Source organism: Macrobrachium rosenbergii, chromosome 12, assembly GCF_040412425.1.
Source record: "Macrobrachium rosenbergii isolate ZJJX-2024 chromosome 12, ASM4041242v1, whole genome shotgun sequence".
In the NCBI taxonomy this organism is placed as follows: Eukaryota; Metazoa; Arthropoda; class Malacostraca; order Decapoda; family Palaemonidae; genus Macrobrachium; species Macrobrachium rosenbergii.
The window spans coordinates 29,377,030-29,398,435 of NC_089752.1; the positions used below are offsets into that span (position 1 = coordinate 29,377,030).

At 38.8% G+C, this 21,406-nt stretch overlaps 1 protein-coding gene across 3 annotated transcripts; it reads left to right on the plus strand.

Moving 5' to 3' along the window:
* Nucleotides 1–343: 343 nt before the first annotated feature.
* spn-A (RAD51 recombinase homolog spn-A) lies at nt 344–20,462 on the plus strand. Of its 3 annotated transcripts, none has more exons than XM_067113746.1 (8): nt 344–501; nt 3,444–3,546; nt 4,200–4,415; nt 4,935–5,066; nt 12,116–12,324; nt 12,931–13,060; nt 13,184–13,305; nt 13,516–17,745. In XM_067113746.1, the coding sequence occupies exons 2-8, from the start codon at nt 3,457–3,459 to the stop codon at nt 13,637–13,639; spliced, it is 1,023 nt and encodes a 340-aa protein (XP_066969847.1). In that variant the 5' UTR covers nt 344–501; nt 3,444–3,456; the 3' UTR covers nt 13,640–17,745. The 3 variants fall into 3 exon arrangements, with proteins under 3 accessions (XP_066969847.1, XP_066969849.1, XP_066969848.1); XM_067113748.1 differs by having other exon boundaries at nt 403–421; nt 13,516–17,074; XM_067113747.1 differs by lacking the exon at nt 344–501 and adding an exon at nt 572–683 and having other exon boundaries at nt 13,516–20,462.
* The last annotated feature ends 944 nt before the right edge of the window (nt 20,463–21,406 follow it).

Genomic DNA, 21,406 nt, shown 5'->3' on the forward strand with positions numbered 1-21,406 from the left:
GTCTTACCCTTTGAATCTATTCCTACCTTAAGTTCAAATGCTTTCATTCTTGCCGCGCCAGTTACCGCTGAGTTTTCTGTAATGTAATACCAAGCTTTCTCTATAAGAGTCTCTTTTCATCTCATTCAACCATTGTATAGGTTTCCTTCAATTACTTTTCGACCTGAGTCAAATATAGTCTATGTCTTTTTTTATTTTTGTCATCTGGTCCGGTGTTATTTACAGAGGGCTAATTACAGTGAAATAGATTTCGAGTGGTTTAAGGTATATCTTAAAGAGAGCAATTTATTTTAGTTTTTTTTTCTTATGGAGTTAACACTGACTAAGGCTTAATTCCAAATGCAGTCGTTTCTAAAACTTCGAAAAGAAGAAGAAGATTTTGGTGGCAACTGGCGACAATATTCGAGTTCTAACAAGTTAGGTAATACTTGAAGCCTGTCAAGTTCAAAACATATTAAAACAATTCTTGGTCTTGTGTTTAAACTACCTGAAAGGAACAAAGTAAGTATAAAATGGTGTATTTCTTGGAATTTTGTTCGTAGTTGTCATTTTTATGGGAGATCAGAAAGGTTTTATTTGTAGCCCGAGGCTATCGGAGTGTCCCTGAAGTTTGTTTTGGCATAACTTGTCTTCAGATATTGCTCAGTTGACAATACAAAACAAGGCCTAAGTGTAACCTGCTGGTAAAGTTGATATATAAGTTGAATAATAAAGGATTACGGATATAGTATGTCTGAAATTTTAGAAAGACTTACGACTGAACCTTTGCAGGCTTAGCCTGAAATGACCTCTGGCTAGTGGTACCGAAGGAGTAAAATTGCCCCTTTAGTTTTCCTTTGGTACATGAGGCAAATGTCAACCCAGATTTGTGTCAGGTTTCGTTGCCTAGTTTGGGTAATTCTAAGTATTAGCCCCACGCCTGTTTTTACCTTGGAAACTGGTTTTTTTATACACTTAGGGTTTCTGATACTGGTGGTGCATTTGTTTGTTGTCGGCCAAATGGAACGTCCCTTCGCCGTGTTTAGTACTGGCCCGGTGGGGGGCTGGTACCCCTACGTTAACAAGTTATTGCGCTTGCCTTACGGGGTATGAACCGTTCCAAACAGATGTACCCGTGCTCTGTCTTGTGAAGATTGCGTATGGAAAGCCCTTGTTGGGTGGACTTCAGGGGTTAATTACAGGTTAATTACATTCGACCCCCAAAAAATAACGTTAAATTGTAAATAAGCAACCAAAATATTATAAGAAACTGCCATTTCTAGCGAGATACCTGCCGTGTATCTATTACTTGGATCTACCCTAGTTTATATAGAATATAAGAATGTACACAAGCAGAGCCTAGTTCAAGCTCAGGTGCTTTAGGTAACAAAAAAAATGTGACAGCTTTCTTGAGGAGGAGAATATTCTTGATTATTTTATAAGTTGCCAATAAATGATATGAAATTGCACCCTATATTTTTGACAAGAGCTTTTCACTCTCATTAGTTTAAACCCCATAAACACTATGTGCAAATGATAAATAAAAATTGGTAAAACTTTACTCTGGTTGCGCGGCCTAATTCCCTCCAGTCGCCGACCAGGACAGGTTACCACTTTTTGGGGGAGTCCAGGCAGGTCAGGGCATGTTGCCCCAAGTTAGGTTATTAAGGTATCTGGTTAGGTCAGGACCTGGCATTATGGGAAAGGTTATGTCTATGTATGAGAACCTGTCCTGGTCGGCGACTGGTGGGAATCAGGCCACGTAACTAAAGTCAAGTTTCACCTAAGATATTAATCAAATTACAACTTGCCCTAAAGTAAGGCAATACCGGCCCCCACCCGCCTCCATAGCTAATACGGCAAAATCGTAGCCAGTAAACACCCCTACGGTAGGTTAGGTTGGTGTTTTTAGGTTCTTTTAGTGCCCTATCATTTCTTAGCCATTTTTGCATGAAAAACCCCAAAATGGATTTTCATGCAAAAATGGCTGGCTGGGGTCTTATTAGCAACTTATGAAATTTTACTGAATATTCTCCCTTTCGCTACTTCCTTAATTTATTTTAAAGGTTGCTCATGAGCAGCAGTGACAAGGAACAGCCCATTGCACCAGTGCACAATGTCCTAAAGACTGAACGTATGCATATATGATTAGAGCCTAAGCTCTCCTCTCCATTCAATTTAGGATAAAACTGAAGACTACTACTAAGACCTGCCAGTCAAGAATTGGAATATTTACTTCCTTTTCTTTATGTTTATGATATTTTCCATCTTTTGCTCAAGTTTTTACCTTCATCCCCAAGGGGCTGGTAGTAAACACAAGACCTGTCTTACAAGTAAAATGGCAGTTACGGAACCAGAGGGGCTTGGTAGTAGTCATCAGTTTTACCCAGGGGAGAACCAAGCAGTGGTTGCTTTGATTTAGGCTAGTAGGTAGACCTATTGGCCTCCCCCCAGGCTAATAGGTAGACTTATTGGCCTTTCCCTCCCCCTTCTCCCAGCCTTATCTCACAGGGACGGTAAACTGTTTTTTGTCAGTGAATTCTTTCAAGATGTGAGCAGGCCTTGAATTTGAAAGTGTGAAGTCGAGACAAAACCAGCTGAGATACTGAATTTCCTTAAATTGATATTGTATGATATCCAACTGCCAACTGTTGCCATTGTACAAATAACCCTAAGTCTGAAACACTTACTTTCCCAACAGTTAGGTAAACAAGGAAGTCATGTTTTGGATGTTTGCCTAGTATAAGGCTATTCCATCTATTTACGGATGAAATATTTAGGCTAGGCTATAGTAATTTGGAGATCCTACAAAGCATAGATTGAGTAATAGCCTAGTAGCTGTGGTCATTGTCAGAGATTAGTGTATTTCTTTTATCATTTCAAGGAGCAGATGTATATTCTGGGAAAATGACACAGAGGCCCAGAATATTCTGGAATACAGTTTTACTGAAATTCCTTAAAAAAGGATAGACAGATATATGCAATCGTCAGTGCAAGGGGAGACTTTATCTTAATAGGTTGGGAGTAAATAGGATACCCTGACATAGCCTAGTAACACTTTTTTTTTTTAATAGGAATATATTAATTGTTGGATAGGTTCCTTCAATCATATGACTGCTTCTAAGTACATCCACCTATTTTTTATGATTGATAAATCCTTTGAAATGAATGTACAAAATATTATGTGCAAATGAGAGGTAATAGTTTTCCTTATACTATCTCCTGGCCTGTGCATTTTTGGGAGCCACACCTTGTCATAAGTCTTTGACCTTAATTAAGTAAAATTTTGACTCCATCCATTTAAGGGCTAAGCAGTTGTACTGTAAGCATTTTGTATGTTTATGAAACTATATTATACTGTATTTTGTATTTTTCCATGCTTGTGTCACTCCAACCTGGTATGGCATGTTAACATGGTTTCAAAAGTACTGTGAATTAGCTATATTTTTTTCTTAAATTTCCAGGGCATTTGAAACAATGTCGATGATGGAAGAGCAAGCAAGTACTTCTGCAGCAGATGAGAGCATGGATGGTGTTGGTGGTCCATTGTTGATAAGGATTTTAGAGGTAAGAGTTACAACACTGTGATCTATTTCTTTAATGCTCTGATTATTATTTGTCGATTGATTAAGATTTTATTATTTGAAAGTAAAAGTCCTAATATTTTTCTTATATAACAACCAAAAGTAGGTCCATTCTGATAGTAGAACAGCCAGTTTTTTGTAAGAAACTTTTGCCCTTCACCCTAAGTCATTGTAATTACCCCTTACTGTGCTATAGAATTGCATTATTCATACAATGCATTGAAGTAGGGTATTTGGCTATACCACTTCAGTTTTAAAACAGTGCAGATCTTCAGAAATGTCAGGACCCAAACAGAATGAATCTGAGTACAGTACCAAAGTATTATTTATTGCACTTGTGTGCAATATGAAGATACGAATAGGAGTGTTTTCTTCCTTGAGGGATGCTCACCTATTGTAAGAAAACTTTTTTTTTTTTACAGAGTACGTTTCAGTAAGCTATTGTGTCTTTTTGATGATAGTTGATACCTTATTTTTACTTAATTGCATTGTGCTAGTTTTATAGTATGGTAATTATACCGTATTTTATTTTAAATACCTAAAGCTTAATTGGTGTGAGATTTTAAATTCAAGTACTGTAGTTGTAACTTTATTATTTCTTACTGTTTTCTGATTAGTGTTTTACATTTCTAACAGCAAAATGGCATTTCTGCAGCTGACGTCAAGAAACTGGAAGAGGCTGGTTATTACACAGTTGAGTCTGTAGCCTTTGCTCCCAAGAAGGCTTTGCTCAACATTAAAGGCATTAGTGAAGCTAAAGCAGACAAAATAGCAGGAGAAGCTTGCAAGTTGGTCCCAATGGGCTTCACCACTGCAAGTGAATTTCACCAGAAAAGATCAGATCTAGTTCAGGTTGGTCAGATTTGTCAAAATTTTTTGCTTAAAATCTTTATTTATTGGTCATATTCAATTTTACTTTCATTTGCCTCTGTTTTGTGGTAGCTTTCTATGCAGGTTCTTTGCCATTACGGTTTTTTAATGAAAGTGTATTCTCATTGTGAGTAAAAGTGTAGAATTTAGCCTCACCTCCACAGCCCCCTTCAGATTCATGTGGAGTTGTAAGCCTAGCTATAAGAATCACATTTAGTATTGTAGATTGTAACTGAATCTTGTAAGTTGTCATTGTAATGGAATCTTCTGTAGTTTTGAGCTGTGTATATTTCAATTTTAAGTGGATATAATTTTTTTTAAGAGTTAGTGAGGTGTTACAGTATAAGATTTAATTACTGCATACAAACTGTTGTTGATGCACCCATCAGTAATTAGTAAACTATAGCTTAGCTTTTTTTCTGTGATGCTTGTGTGAAACTAATTGTAACAATAATTTGAGAAACAAGTTTACTTACATTTGCATTTAAACCATTTGGACAGCTAACAACAGGATCAAAGGAACTTGATAAGTTACTGGGAGGTGGAATTGAAACTGGTTCGATCACTGAAATCTTTGGCGAATTCCGCACTGGGAAAACACAGTTATGTCACACGCTAGCTGTAACTTGCCAGGTATGTAGTTTGCTTACCTTTGATTCGGTACTTTAAGGTTCTTGTTGAAAACTGGTTCTGTATTTTAAGCAATTGAAAGTATCCTGTTTGGAGTTTTTTTTGCTCTTGATTCAGTTTTAGTTCATTGTTTAAAGTTGGTATTGTTTCTTCCTCCTAAGCTATTCTCTCTCTCTCTCTCTCTCTCTCTCTCTCTCTCTCTCTCTCTCTCTCTCTCTCTCTCTCTCTCTCTCTCTCTCTCTCTCTCTCTCTCATTATGTATGACAGTGTGTTGAACTGTTAAACAAAATTGAGTTTTAACTTAGGCTTACTGTATTCATATATGGCAAGTCTCATAAAATAATTTTTTAAACATCTGACTTACCTGGTAGTTATATATATAGCTTAAGTCCCTGACGCGCGGCAGAATTTCAAAACTCACGGCAATCGCCGATGGGTAGTCAGGTGTACCACCTGTGCGCCCTCTACCCAGGTACTTGGAACTATTCCAACTATTCCTCAGATCTTCCCTGCTGCCGTACCGGTTGCATCGTTAGGAATTTCACTCGTTTGGCCCGTGTTTTTTCACAGAGTTTTTGGTGAAGTACACTTTGGCTTTGGCTTTTGCTTGTTTTTTTGATTTGCTTTGGATTTTCTTGACTCTTTTAGATATTGTTGGTTTTGACTCTTGCTCGTTTTGATCTCTCTTACGATTTTCCTTTTTCCAAGATGTCTGACTCTGCTTCGAGTGTGAGAATGTGTGTGAGGGGATGTAAAACCCGGCTTGCTAAAGCCGCGTTAGATCCCCACTCGATTTGTGTAAATTGCAGAGGTAAGAATTGTTAGTTAAAGGACAGATGTGATGAATGTTTGGGTTTATCAGAGAAAGAGTGGATGGTTTACTATCGCTATGTTTCGAAGCTTGAAAGGGATAGGATCAGAAGAGCCGGGAGTAGTAGATCTCGCTCTTCTAGAGATAGTCAGGGAGTTGACAATTCTCCTCTTATTAACAATCCTGCTATTCCTTCCCCAGTAGTGGTAGTTCCAGAAGCCCCCACTGATACTGATAATGAGCCTACCTTGAAGGATATGATGACGGCCATTCAAACCCTTGGACAAAGGGTGGAATCCCTCGCAAGAGACAGAGAGGATTTGTGGTCGAATGTGAGAGATCTTAAACACTCGGAAGACACAGTTCCCACAAGTGAAAATAAAAGTGCTAGTGTTGTGGAGGGTGCGATTGCTCGGTCCTGTCGTGCTCCTAGTCCTAGACCTCTTCCAAGCTCACCAACCCCTGTGAGAAGGAATGTCGACAGACGAAGGGAGGCGAGAGGCTTTAGCTACTGAGCAGTCGTCCCCTCGAGCATACCTGTTGACGCTTCCCAGGACGCTCGCCCTCGCCATAGGAAAGGCGAGGTTAAAGTGTTTTCGTCCTTGTCGGAAGACGCAGTTCCCAGACGGGGCTGGCATCATACGTCTGTGTCTAGACCCCTCAGGAGAAAACTTTCTTCTGTGGAGCGGCGTCGGGAAGTGATGCTTCCTACTCTGGGATGTAGTCATTGGAGCAGTCCAGAGCGTTCCCCTCTTAGCTCTGACGATTGCTCTCCGGTGAAAAGCAGACGTATGTTGTCGCACGGGCGGCCGTCTGCTTCCGCTGAAGACGAAATGAGATCAGAAGCGTCCCCGGAACATCATTTCCAACGTCTCAATGCAGAGAAAGAATTAGTAGCTGATATGGCGGCTCCCCCTGTCGATCCTCAACAGCAGGTAGCTCCGCAAATCGGTCTAATTCAAGACATGCAATGGAAACTCTCTTCCCTGATTCAAGTCTTACAACCTGCAGAAAAGACAGATGGAGATTTTCGTCCACCGATGGCTGTACGTCACCCTGAGGAAGCTTTTGACCGATGTCGCACAGGCGGCCAGTTCTCAAGTGACTTCAGGGTGCTGCGGGACAGCGAACGTAGGAAGAATGTTTCTCCAATTCAAGAGGTCCCCATCATTGTACGTCAGCCTGAGGAAGCTTTTGACAGATGTCGCACAGGCGGCCAGTTCTCAAGCGACCTTAAGGGTTGGTGGGACAACGAACGTCAAGAGATTGGACGCCAGGTGTCAAGATTCTGGACGCCAGGACGTCCAAGTGGCTGGACGCCAGAACGTAGTTCATCAGGACTTTGGACGCCAAGACGCCAGGCGTCAAGAAGTTGGACGCCAGGACGTCAAGCGTCATGAGGCTGGACGCCAGGATGTTAAGCTGCAAGAAGATGGACGCCAAGACGCCAGGCGTCAAGAGACTGGACGCCAGGACGCCGAGCGTCAGCATGATATTTTGAAAGACGTCGCTACTTCGGTCTTTGGACAATCAGAAGAAGAAAATGAGGATATCCCGCAGTCTCCTGTGGATCCTATTGAAGAGATTTCAGAAGAAGACAATATTAAAGGCCAGCAACTTTCATCGGACCTGAAAAGGCTTATGAAACTATTTTCGGAAGTTTTTCCAGAGAACTTTATCCCAACTGCTCCTCGTTCCCCACCTTCAGAATTTACTCTTGGGAAGGCGTCTAAGGGGGCAGCATTTACGAAGATGGTTTTGTCCCGCTCGTCCAAGAGAGCGCTTAAAATGATGGGTGAGTGGATGCTTTTGAAGAAGGAACAAGGAAAGACGGCCTTTGCTTTTCCTCCAGCCAAACTAGCTTCAAGGTCTAGCGTTTGGTATCAAACTGGAGAATCGTTCGGCCTTGGAATACCTGCCTCTTCCCAGGGAGACTTCTCAAATCTTGTTGACTCTTCTCGTCGAGTGGCAATGGGGAGAACGAAGTTTTGTTGGTCAACATCAGAGTTGGACCACCTCCTCAAAGGAATTTTTAGGGCCTTTGAGGTCTTTAATTTTCTGGACTGGACCCTGGGAGCTTTAGGAAGAAAGATGGAATTATTCAACACGACTGACACCGAAGAACTCGTTTATCTGATGTCGTGTATGGATAAAGGGATCAGAGATGGTGCCAACGAATTAGCAGTGCTTTTCTCAGCGGGAATCCTGAAGAATAGGGCCCATCTTTGCTCTTTCCTGGCTAATGGGGTCACGTCCAGTCAAAAATCTGAACTGATTTATGCCCCTTTTTCTTCTCACCTCTTCCCTCAAGACTTAGTAAAAGAGGTCTCTGCATCCTTGGCCCAGAAAACCACGCAAGATCTGATATCGAAAACAGCAAGGAAAGTCCTACCAACGACTTTCATCACTAAAAAGAGTAAGGCTGAGGCTCCTGTGTTTCAGGTATCTCAGCCCTTTCGTGGTCGGCCCTCAGGTAGAGGTTCCTCTAGAGCGGGTAGAAGAACTTCAACGAGAAGTGGCTCTAGACAGGGAAGAAGCAGGACCTGACTATCTTCTCCTGCAGGCAGCGGTAGGTGCCAGGCTTCCCAACTTCTGGCAGGTATGGAAGAAAAGAGGAGCGGATCTTTGGTCCATTCAACTACTCAAGGATGGGTACAAAATCCCTTTCCTAAGAAAGCCCCCTTTAGCAGACAAACCAATAGATCTGTCGCCCAGATACAGAGACGAATTCAAGGCACAGGCGATTCAACAGCAAGTTTCCATATTATTGCAGAAGAACGCAATAGAGAAAATACGAAATCTGGATTCACCAGGGTTTTACAACCGCCTTTTCCTGGTTCCCAAGAGCTCGGGGGGTGGAGACCAGTACTGGACGTGAGTGCCCTCAACGTCTTTGCACAAAAGACGAAGTGCACCATAGAGACAGCAAAATCAGTGTTAGCAGCAGTCAGACAACACAACTGGATGGTTTCCTTGGATCTTCAGGATGCATATTTCCACATCCCTATCCACCCGGGCTCCAAGAAATACCTGAGATTCGTCTTCAAGGAAGAGGTATTCCAGTTTCGGGCTCTTTGCTTCGGCCTAAGCACTGCGCCCCAAATATTCACGAGACTGATGTCAAATGTAGCGGAAATGCTGCACACGAGAGGCATCAGGGCCTCTCTATATCTGGACGAATGGCTCCTCAGAGCTCCTTCCTTCAGTCGCTGTCTGGAGGATCTTCAAACGACAATCTGTTTATCAGAGGAACTAGGACTTCTAATAAACAGACAGAAGTCGCAACTAATCCCATCCCAAGAGATCCTGTACCTTGGGATGAGGATTCAGTCTCGGGTTTTTCAGGCTTTTCCGTCACCATCAAGGATGGAACAGGCCTTGGTAAAACTACAGGACTTTCTGGGGAAACAGACGTGCTCAGCGAGGGAATGGATGAGTCTACTAGGGACCCTTTCCTCACTAGAGCAGTTTGTTTCCTTAGGAAGACTAAACCTTCGCCCACTCCAGTTCTACCTCAATCGTTATTGGAGCAGAGAAAAGGGGTTAGAGACAGAGTGTATCCCCATTTCAGAGACAATGAAACAATGCCTTCAGTGGTGGAACGACCCAGTCAAGCTTTAGGAAGGCCTTTCATTAAAACAGAGGAACCCAGACCTAGTGTTGTTCTCCGACGCGTTGGACTCGGGGTGGGGAGCAACATTGGGAAAGATGGAGGTATCGGGATCCTGGACCAGAGGGCAAGAGAAGCTCCACATAAACCAAAAGGAGCTGACTGCAATATTTCTAGCCCTCAAAGAGTTCGAGCACTCAGTTCAGGACAAAGTCGTGCAGGTCAACTCCGACAACACGACGGCGTTGGCCTACATCAACAAGCAAGGCGGAACCCACTCCAGGTCGTTGTACGAGACGTCGAGGCAACTCCTTCTCTGGGCGAAAGAGAAGAATGTGACTTTATTGACACGGTTCATTCAAGGGGAAAGGAATGTGAGAGCAGACAGTCTGAGCAGGAAAGGTAAAGTCCTTGCAACAGAGTGGGACTCTTCATCAAGACGTCTGCAGAGATTTGTGGTGGATTTGGGGACGTCCATGCATAGATCTCTTCGCCACAGCACAAACGAAGAGGATGGAGACGTACTGCTCTCCCGTACCAGATCCCGAGGCAACGTACATAGATGCGTTCCTTTTAAATTGGTCCAACCTAGATGTTTACGCTTTTCCCCCGTTCAAGATTATAAACAAAGTCATTCAGAAGTTCGTGTCCCATGAGAGCACCAGGATGACTATAGTGGTCCCCTTTTGGCCGACAAGAGAATGGTTCACAGGTGCGGGAATGGATGGTGGACACACCGAGAAGTCTGCCTCTAAGACCAGATCTACTCAAGCAACCCCACTTGGAAAGGTATCACCAAAACCTCCAAGGTGTACAGCTGGCTGCCTTCAGACTATCGAAAAACTCGCAAGAGCTAGAGGTTTTTCGAAGGAGGCAGCTAGAGCGATCGCAAGAGCAAGGAGGTCATCTACCATCAAGGTGTACCAATCCAAGTGGGATATTTTTAGAGGATGGTGTAAGGACAACTCCGTTTCCTCTTCCAGTACCTCTGTGACCCAGATAGCGGATTTTCTTCTTTATCTCAAGAGGATACGTAACTTTTCAGCCTCGACTATTAAGGGATACAGGAGCATGTTGGCAGCTGTCTTCAGACACAGAAACTTGGATTTGTCTACCAATAAGGATCTCCAAGATCTTCTCAGATCATTCGAGACTACTAAGGAGAAAAGGCGTGGAACCTAGACGTGGTCCTAAAGTTTCTCATGTCTGATAGGTTCAAACCTTTACAAGAGATTTCATTTAAAGATCTCACCATGAAGACTCTGTTTTTGGTTTGCTTAGCAACTGCTAAAAGAGTCAGTGAAGTACATACCTTCAATAAAACTGTAGGTTTTAGGAACGGCAAAGCTATCTGCTCTCTACAAATGGGGTTTTTAGCTAAGAATGAACGTCCTTCACAACCCTGGCCCAAGGCGTTCGAGATTACAAATGTGGCAGAGATCGCAGGTGAGGAGTTAGAGAGAGTCCTGTGTCCGGTAAGAGCTCTGAGAGCGTACCTGCAAAGGACGAAAGATTTACGAGGCAAGTCAGAGGCGCTTTGATGTTCAGTTAAGAAGCCCTCTCTGCCAATGTCAAAGAATGCGTTATCCTTTTTCATAAGACAGTTGATAAGGGAAGCTCATTCGGAATGTAGTGAGGCGGACCTCAAGCTTCTAAAGGTTAAAACCCATGAGGTCAGGGCAGTTGCAACCTCTGTAGCCTTTAGACAGAATAGGTCCCTACAAAGTATCATGGACTCTACCTTCTGGAGAAGCAAGTCAGTGTTTGCCTCACACTACTGTTAGCAAGTACAAACGCTTTATGACGACTGCTATACACTGGGACCGTTTATAGCAGCTAATTCAGTAGTGGGAGAAGGGACTACCCCTGCAATCCCATAAAACAATACCCTTGATTCTTGCCTTGGAATGGTTGAAATTTTATGGTTGTTTGTGGAGATTGGACGCAGTCTTCCACAATCATTGATTTTAGTCAGGTGATCATTTTGTTCCTTGGTGGCGCCCGGAACAAGGGTATTATAGGTTGTCTGTCACATAGAGGTTGGTACACCGGTTGGCAGCTCCTAGAGGTCTTCAGCCCCCTGAGTGGATCGCTGGACCTCTTAAGGAAAGCAGACATAATGAGGGAGAGTTCATTGAAGTCAGCTTCCTTAATCCAGGTAAGAACCTTAAGTTGGTTTATTAACCCTTAAGCAAAATTCCAACGATGTTGGCTGTCTCTGACCCTTCACCAAAGGTGTCAATCAGCTATATATATAACTACCAGGTAAGTCAGATGTTTAAAAATGATATTTTCATAAAATAAATTTTTGAACATACTTACCTGGTAGTTATATATAATTAAATTCCCACCCTCCTCCCTTCTAGAGACTAGGGGCATGGAAGATCTGAGGAATAGTTCCAAGTACCTGGGTAGAGGGTGCACAGGTGGTACACCTGACTACCCATCGGCGATTGCCGCGAGTTTTGAAATTCTGCCGCGCGTCAGGGACTTAAGCTATATATATAACTACCAGGTAAGTATGTTCAAAAATTTATTTTATTATGAAAATATCATTTTCATGATTTGGAAAAGTTATTCTTGAACAGTTATCAGAATACCCATAGGGTTTATTTTTTCCCTTCCTTATAGCTTCCCCTGGAAATGGGTGGTGGTGAGGGCAAGTGTGTATACATTGATACTGAAGGAACTTTTCGACCAGAGCGTCTTCTTGCAGTTGCTGAAAGATACAACCTTGATGGGGCCCAAGTGCTTGACAATGTAGCTTGCGCCAGAGCTTACAACACAGAGCACCAGACAAAGTTGTTGATACACTGTGCAGCAATGATGGCTGAATCTAGGTAAATTTTGTCTTCTTTATGTCTGATTGCATAAATGCATGCATGCTATTAGCTTTGGAATTTCATAACTGCTCTTGGAACTCTAAATCATTTTAATATATTGCCTTATGCATTCATTATTTAACTAATGTGTTACTACCATTTGTGCATCATCTGTTAAAGGGGTTGCTGATATTTATTAATGGAAAGTCCGAGATGATCATTAGATAAAAGTTAATGTTATGGGTGATTTTTTTTTGTGATATGGGTATCCAGTTGTTTTTGTAAACAAGATTCATTTGATACTTTTTTCATGGAACAGCTCAGGTTTTCATAACTTAAATGGTTGAACATGGAATGTTGAACTCCTTTTTTGACAAATTTGTTGTGCTCAGAGGTCTGGACATATGAGATTGCTTGATCTGAGAGTGTGGAAGCAGAAAAACCTAAGCTCATCTCAGAATTCATTTTTTCTTTCCTTTTCAAGGAAATACATATACTGTAGACAGACTAAGTTGCAAATCAGATATTAGTGCAAATGTTTCTTAACTCTGTTTTTATATTTTTGTGTTGTTAGTTTTTGGATGATAAGACATAAGTACTAAAATTATCTCAATTCAACTGCAGATATGCGTTGTGTATTGTTGATAGTGCCATGGCTCTGTATCGAACAGACTATGCCGGCAGAGGAGAACTGTCAGCAAGACAGATGCACCTAGCAAGATTTCTGAGGATGCTGTTGAGATTAGCAGATGAGGTATGTGCTACATACTGATTCTGCCACTGTATTTACCTCTTAGCATTGAATATGAGCAGATATGCATCCTGTTACAATTGTAGTTCATCCATAAAGTGTTGTATAATATTTTTTTTAATGCAGTATGGTGTAGCTGTTGTGATAACAAATCAAGTGGTGGCACAGGTAGATGGAGCAGCCATGTTTACGGCTGATCCCAAAAAACCAGTTGGCGGCAACATTATGGCTCATTCATCCACAACCAGGTAGGTAAACGACGTTAATTTTACACAGATGATTTGTAGGTATGCTTTTCTAGCATCCAGAAAAACAGGAGGATTATGCATTTTCCAGTACTGTGTAATAATTGTATTTCCTTAAATGTCTAATGAAAATGGGATGAAAGGCATGATGTGTCCATTGCAAGGTATTCATGTAGATTAGTTACTTAGTAATTTTTATTTAAATTCCTACAGACTATACCTTCGTAAAGGCAGAGGTGAAACAAGAATATGTAAGATATATGACTCTCCAAATCTTCCAGAAGCTGAAGCAATGTTTGGTATATATGCAGATGGTATTGGGGATGCTAAGGATTGAAGGCACGTACGAAAGTTGCCTTCCAGATTCCGACGTAAACCAGAGAGCCCAGTGAAAATTGCCGTTTTATATTTTCTAAAAGCAATATATGCTATTTTCTACTTTTATATAATTTTTTATGCAACAGAATATTTTGCAGACAGTGCAGTTTTAGTTGATAGCACTGCTTAGATAAACTCGTCCATTCATAGAGTAGTTGCGACTTTATTTGTAACAGTGGAAAGTCTTGCGATGTTTGTCATGAAATCAAAACAGGGTTTATAGGCTTGAAATCCTTGTAATCCTGTGAGCCTTTTCATTGGGCTTACTGTTATTGTTGCAAATGTCTTACGATGAGTTATGCAGAAATCTGATTTCAGGTACAGGTAGGGCATATCTTGTTTCACAGCTTTTGGTTTTCCTGCATTTGGCTAAAGAGTACAAGCTGTTTTGTCTTTAGGGCATTTTAATCACCAAATGTAATCTGTATTCCAATATTGTAGCACAATAATCTGTATTCAAATACTGCTGTTCTATGTCAACTAGAAAAATAATCCAGTATTATCAACTGTGACATCACACTATAGAATACAGTATATTCAGAAGGGGTATGATTGATCACATGTTCTTTTACATTATTTATGCCACACTGTAGGTGTGTTCTCCTACCTTAGGGTTTAAAATAGAATTTTTTTTTATTTAAAATTCTGAGTCTTGTGGAGGAAGCTTATTGTGTGACCACCCGAAGACCTGTAGTCCTTCATTAGCTTAGAATTTTTCAAAGTTCATCTGTTAAAACATTCCAGCATGGCTGAGCATGAAATTTTTACCAAGTGCTCATCATTACTATCTGTTTTGTTTGTCAGTTTCATGAGAATAGTTGATCATAGTTAGTAAAATGTAGAATAAAATATTTAAATGAAAATAAGTGGCCCTTTATTCAGATCACTTAACATTTTTTTTACAAATTTAGACTTAGAAATAGTGTTTTTGATAAAATAGCTATAGCTATACTATACTGTAGTATTCTTTTCACATTCACCGATCATGTACCTATATCTTTTGGCATACTATATTGTATGTTATATGCTGGTCAGTTACAAGTTTGCATTCTGTACCAGGATTCTAACTTCAACCACAAATATTAGTCAATATTTATTGTAGTCTTTGTGAATTGCGTATGTCCTTGGTTGTCTGGTGTGATAACAAGCTTTCATTTCACAAATCATAACCCTAAATGGGTGTGTTTTAACAGATACGTGACCGTTGAGAATTTACTTTACTTAATATATTTTGTTTTGTCCCATAGAGTTTAAGGCAGTACAGGATTATTTTCAGAATCATTTATTGTTCAAAATGTCCTAAATATAGCAAAGAGCATTTTTATCATTTAAAAATTTTGTGTGCAAATTAAAGCCCTGTTTTACAGTAGCTTGAATTACCAAGTTTATTGTAACTTTTGAAAATACTGGGAAACTGTTAATCAGAGTGATTGTGTGGAAGATGGAAGTCACTTACATATGGCCATAATCATTAAGTGAGCTTAACTCTGCAGTGTTTTGTCATTGGTTTTCCATTTTATATAACCTTCATCACTTGTAATGATTGTCAATTGTGTATGTCCTTTAATTATTATTTGATGAAAACTCCTCAGTTAACAGTTATGCTGTACATAATCATTACTGTATTCAGTTTCTTATCTTTGGTTCTAGTTTTTCAGTAGCTTTTGACAGCATGTTGCCTCTTAATGTACTGTGTTAAAAACAATTAAAATATTTAAGAACATTACCCGTTGTCCACGCTGGAAGTTATTTTCTCTTGTATGCAGTGTGTACTTGCGCGCACACACACACACACACACACACAAAGTCACATTTTGGAATTACTGTATATCTGTTCACTGATTGGCTTTATGCTGAATTAAGATATTATTATCCCTCAGGCCTTGGTGATAATTGTGCCATGTTATCAGGACAGTGTCGGTATTCTGAGAAAGTATTTATGGCTTAAAAGAAAATCAGAGGACTTTTGTCAAAATCATGAAGAATCTACCCATCTGGTACATGATTCTTGCTTCTATGATTTATTCTAGAATGTTATTTTAAATGCTTCATTGATAACCCTAAGTAAGTGTGTACACAAGTTTTGGTTTAATAAGGCTTATCTCAATTTTAGATAACATATCTTGTTGTTTATGTGAATAGATTGCAATAAATTGAAGCAATTTTGGTTTGGAAATGGATTTTTCAACTGTGCTAAAGCTATTTGGTGTTGTTATGTTGAAGAGGACACCTGTGGTGGCAAATAAGTGATGAGTTTGTGCTGTTGATCATCTATAGTTTTGTGTGGATGAGGATATAACAGACAGCAACAGACCTAATGCCTTTTGGTATTGGAAATGATCTTGGATACTGACAGAGTTCAAGCATGTTTTCTGTATAGACTAGAGAGAATGGGTTAGACATGATGTGAATCAACCAAATTCCAAGGAAGAGGGTTTATATCTGCAAACATGGTACAGGGGTTTTTACTTTTGAGTATTACATGGTGCTTGTAGTGTTGGAAGTCTCTTATTTCTGATAATGCTGAGAGTTTCAGTTATGTATTTGCTTTGCAGCACTGTTACAAAACTTTCTAAAGAGGTAAATCTTGAAGTTAGTATTTCACAATTTTTATGAACTCAAATTTCTTGGAGGCACTTGAATGAAATTTGAATGTGCTTATCTGTTATTGTAAAGCAAAGCTGTATTTGTATATAAAAAAATATTGACAGTTTTAATATCTGCTACTCCCATTATTCTGTTCTTTGTATCCTGTCACGTGTCTCTTGGTAGAAAGTTGTAAAAGATATTTATTGAGATTACAACCTTTGACACCATTCTGTTAACTTCACTCTCCTGCCAGGTATTGGCAGGCACATAACAAAACTCATCTACGTGCCAGTGTAGGTAAAGTATTTTTGAAGACTTTCTCATTTGAGCAGAGGTTTGTGGTCATGAAAATTTTTTAACGGTTCATTTCAGTGTGGGGGAGAGTATTGTGCCATATACAGGAAGAATATTTCCCATAAGAAAATAGTGAAATTATGACAGGTTTGATAATAGGTCAGACGTTAAGTGCTAAAAATATAGCTACAGTATAATGCAGCTTGTGACCCCCATAAAAGATTTTGCTCTACAGATAGTAGTAAAGGTCTTTTGCATCATCCTTTGGGCCTCAGCTACATTACTTTGTGGTTTTTACCCTTTAGTCATACGCCATTGTAACCTAAGAAATTATCCCACTTCAACTTGATCATGCTTCAGTTTTCCTGTCATTTATTAAATCCTGCAGGCAAGATGTATGATAATAAACATGTGAATAGTCTTTGAAATATTTTATTATGATGATAATATATTTTTAAGCTTGTAAAAATGCTCTTCGTGTAAAGTTTGTTAAGTTTAGACCTGACTCTTATTTTTCATGCATATGAAGCAGTACATTTTTAATAAGAAAATGTAGTACTGTATACAGTATTAATGGCACAGGAGATACCTGTGCATTTAATTACATGTGCAGTTTTCAAACAATTGTGATCTTTATTTAAACTGGTTATTAAACTAATGAAATTACTTATAGATATTTCAGAAACATTTTTATTCTTTTAAAAGGTTATGAAAAAGATATTTCTTTATGTGATACTGCATTGTGTTAAGGTTTAAACATTGCCTCAGAGCATTGCAGTAATGGAAAACATGAGGGTGAAAGTACTTATAAGAGAAGAAAGATAGTACTGTGAATGTATTACTGTAAGCCATTTAAAAAAAATAGTAAAAGTGTGCTCTAGGTATTTTTTAACATGACAGTGAATCTGTATGCCAATTCTTATTAGATGATTGGCAGACTTGTAGTGTAGAAGCAGAGAAGTATGTTTTACATAATTTGATGCAAATGACTTAATCTGGTGGTCTAGTTAACTAGAGGATATGAATAAAATGATATGAATGAAAATTACTGCATTTTGCCCAGTGTGAAGGAATATATGTTACATGTGGGTAATAATAGATCTAATTTCCCTTTGGAGCCCTCTTGGGTATGTAGGCTGTCGGCTAACCTTAAGGGTTTTCAGCATAGGATTTAAAGAAAAAGGAAAATCAGCACTTCCCTGAAGAGAAATATTCAAAATAATTCCTTTGATAGGTAAAAACTCAAAAAATGAGATTGCTAGTAATGTGGATAATGTCATTATTGATAGTTTTCTTTTTAAAAGTATGATTTTAGTTTATGGAAGAAAATTTTTAATTATGTTCAAATTGCTCATGAAGTGAGGCGAAGCAAGCGTCGAAATCTTGACTACAGCAATAAAAGGGTAGAGTGCTTCCCAATGTTGGTAATGTGCAAACAAAGCACAGGACTTGACTGCAACTGCAATTCATCTTTGTATCTATCCCTTCTTTTTAATTGGAGAAAAGGCTAATACACTATATTCTTTATACAGTATGTCAGGGTTGGCTGCTGGACATCACTTGTATAAATTGTTTTATTGACCTGGAATTTGAATATTACAAACACTAGAATCAAGCTGAAGTCAGCATGAATGCCTTTTGCTAAGTTCTTATCATTGTGTTGATTTGATGTAAGAAACAAGCATGTGTGCTTGGGCTGATATGATAATGTGTGGCATAGTGCTCTTAACTGCTAAAACATATAAACATTATAAACTTATCAGGTCTGGCATGATTGAATACTGTGGTTTAGTAAAATATAATTAAATTAATAGCTTTTGTACTTTACATAGATTAGCATTTGGAAAGTATATTTCGGTGTCTACTTCAGGATTCTGGTTGACTTAGCATAGGGATTCATTGTGGAATATGTACTGTATTTATCAAATTACAATATGTAAAATTTCAATAGTTGAGAAATTTAGTAATTGGATTTACAGTATTTGCTGTTATTTTATGTTGTGAGAGAAAATATTAAAAAGTTGCTTGATTGGATAATTATACTTTACTGTACTGCAATACCCTCAAGCTTAATGTGCATTCATGGAAGAAATGCAGTGACAATGGTGTTGGATTGAAAATGAAGTGCTTAGGAAATTTTTGTTGGGTATTACACCCCCAGAAAGTGCTACATCTTGAGACATTATTCAAGTTAAAGGTGCATGTGAAAAATCTGGTTTTTGTGTAATGACACAATGATGTATGAAACAGCATGGATAAACTAAGTCAATACTTAGGGCCTTGTTGTGGAATTTCAAACATTTTGCCATTACATAATTCCCATACTAACCAGCACAATCTATGATAATTGTAATTCTAAACATTTTTCTGTGCTTTGTTAGCAAATGCTGGTTTGAAATCAGGAGCAAGGTACTTTCAAAAATTTTGTAGTCACATCATTATTGTTCTATTTTTGTTTTTAATTTATAGAAAAAAAATTGCTAAACTTTAACGATGCATGCAGTTTATTATAAATATATGAATAGCATCAGTATTCCCCAGTATATCCAGGACTGTAATAGTTTAAAATTTAAGTACAGTATAGAAATGGTCCCTAAACTTGGAAGTAATTATGGGATTGCTTCACTTTTGTTTACCTGTGGATTATAAACATACAGTATTTGTAATTTGTAGTTCTTTTGGTGGAGATTAGTAACTGACAGTTATTAATGTGCCTCTAACTTCTTGCACATTTGACATGTTAAAAATCCCAACTTGAACATTTTGTTTTTCATTGGAATAATCTCTAGCACACTTCATCTTTCAGAGTACCCTTTAGGTGTTGTTGGTAGTGATGTAGTAATGCAAAGTAATTTCAGTTGTTTGGATATTTTTCCAAGGTTCTAACTACGGACTTACATAATAAAATATTATTGTCAAAGTTTTTCTGAATGTAAAGATGCACATTGGCAATATTCAAATTTTAAGTGTGTTTCAGTTAACATTCAAGGCCACTTGTTACCATAGATCCATTCATTCTAATGAAGTAATTTTGTAGAAATCCCAGAAGTCTAAAGCTTTGCAAAATAAATTACTACTGAATTTTGCCAATCTTGCCTCTCCTAAGCTAGGGTCCATAACTTTCTACAGCAGACAAAGAAGAGCACAGCATGTGGCTCTTGCTTTGCTCAGGGACTAGTAATACATAACCCTCTCTTTTTTTGGATAGTGTTAGTGGTATTTAGCATTGTTCACTGGAAAAATTATGGTAAGCTTAACTTTTATGTAATGATCCAGTCAAAGAGTATATTTTTTCATATAAAATCCTTACAACTTCATATGCTGTGTCAAGAGAATATATTATCCCCCAAATTTATGGGTGGATTTGGTTATTTTGCTACTACTTAATCAGCTCGGCTCTGTTTACAGAAACAACAATTACATGGATGGATGGATGCATGGTGTGAGCCAAACCTAAGCTGCCTAATGTCTATTGCCATATTTCTCATAGTTTCATCCTTTAAAAATCTGCACACTTTGGGAATAAAGTGATACAGACAGTGACCTATTTTATGTTGTCCATTGTTGTGACAGCAATTTGGTGTTCATTGACATGAAACCTTTTGTTTCAATCTAGATGAAGGGTTCCCATGCCTTTTCATGAAGATAGGTACGCATTAGTAAAACTGTATGATGTAGAAATTAACCTTTTTCACTGTGGGCTGCATGGACTTCTCTGCAATTATCTTGTATTTGAATCATAGGCCAGATATACCAGTACTATAGAATTTTTATCAAGAAAATAAATGTTTATATATTGTATTGCATTAAGTACTTTCAATCGTGTACTTCTAGGCTTTATTTTTATATTGATCATTATAAAGGAATGTATAGTTACATTAAATTATTCATTCTTGAAATGCTTTTTGACTGTCCACATGTAAACTGCAATATAACAAACTGATCAATGTGTATCATCACTTATGATAAAAGTGAAGGATCCTTGTAAGGGGTAATGTATACTATGTGCCACATACAACACACTGTAGGCAATGCTACAGTTTCTCTGCAGCATTTGTTCCTTCAGCTTAATCTCCATTGCTTTTTGCCTTTTACTTCTCATGTTCCCTTTGGTGTTCTGTATAAATGTCTACCGCCCAGTTCTTAACATCAATCCCCTTAAATTAGAAGATCAAATAACCACTGGCTATCTTGAAAATGTCCAACTAAGGCAGCAATATTGTGGTTATGGAATCTAGAACTTTGTTAAGTTTCAGAAATGGGTAGATCTAAGTAGTAGCTCCGCTGCGGCGATTTCCTTCTAACTCGACTTTTTCTACAGTTTTTTGGTTGCTAATTATGGATTAACTTCAATTTTTGTCGCATGAATGTAATTAACCTAAAATTAACCCCTGAAGTCCATCCAACAAGGGGTTTTCATACGCGATCTTCACAAGACTGAGCACGGGTACGTCTGTTTGGAACGGTTCATACCATGCCCCCCCCTTGGGCCAGTACTAAACACAGCGAAGGGACATTCCATTTGGCCGACAACAAACAAATGCACCGCCAGTATCAGAAGCCCTAAAAGTGTAGAAAAAAACCAGTTTCCAAGGTAAAAACGGACGCGGAGCTAATACTTAGAATTACCCAGAAATGTTTGTAGACCGTGAAGTCTTTCAAAGCTGAATGCCCATTGTATACTTTTCAAAATTAATTTTCCCAATTAGTGTGTGCAAATTCTGAGGCTTTTGAACCTAGATCTAGTTTGGGGTCCATGGCAAAATAAATGTGGTAAGGTGCTGAAAGAATTAAAAAGTTTGATATTGACTTCTGGACACTTGAGATAACACAGATGACTTCC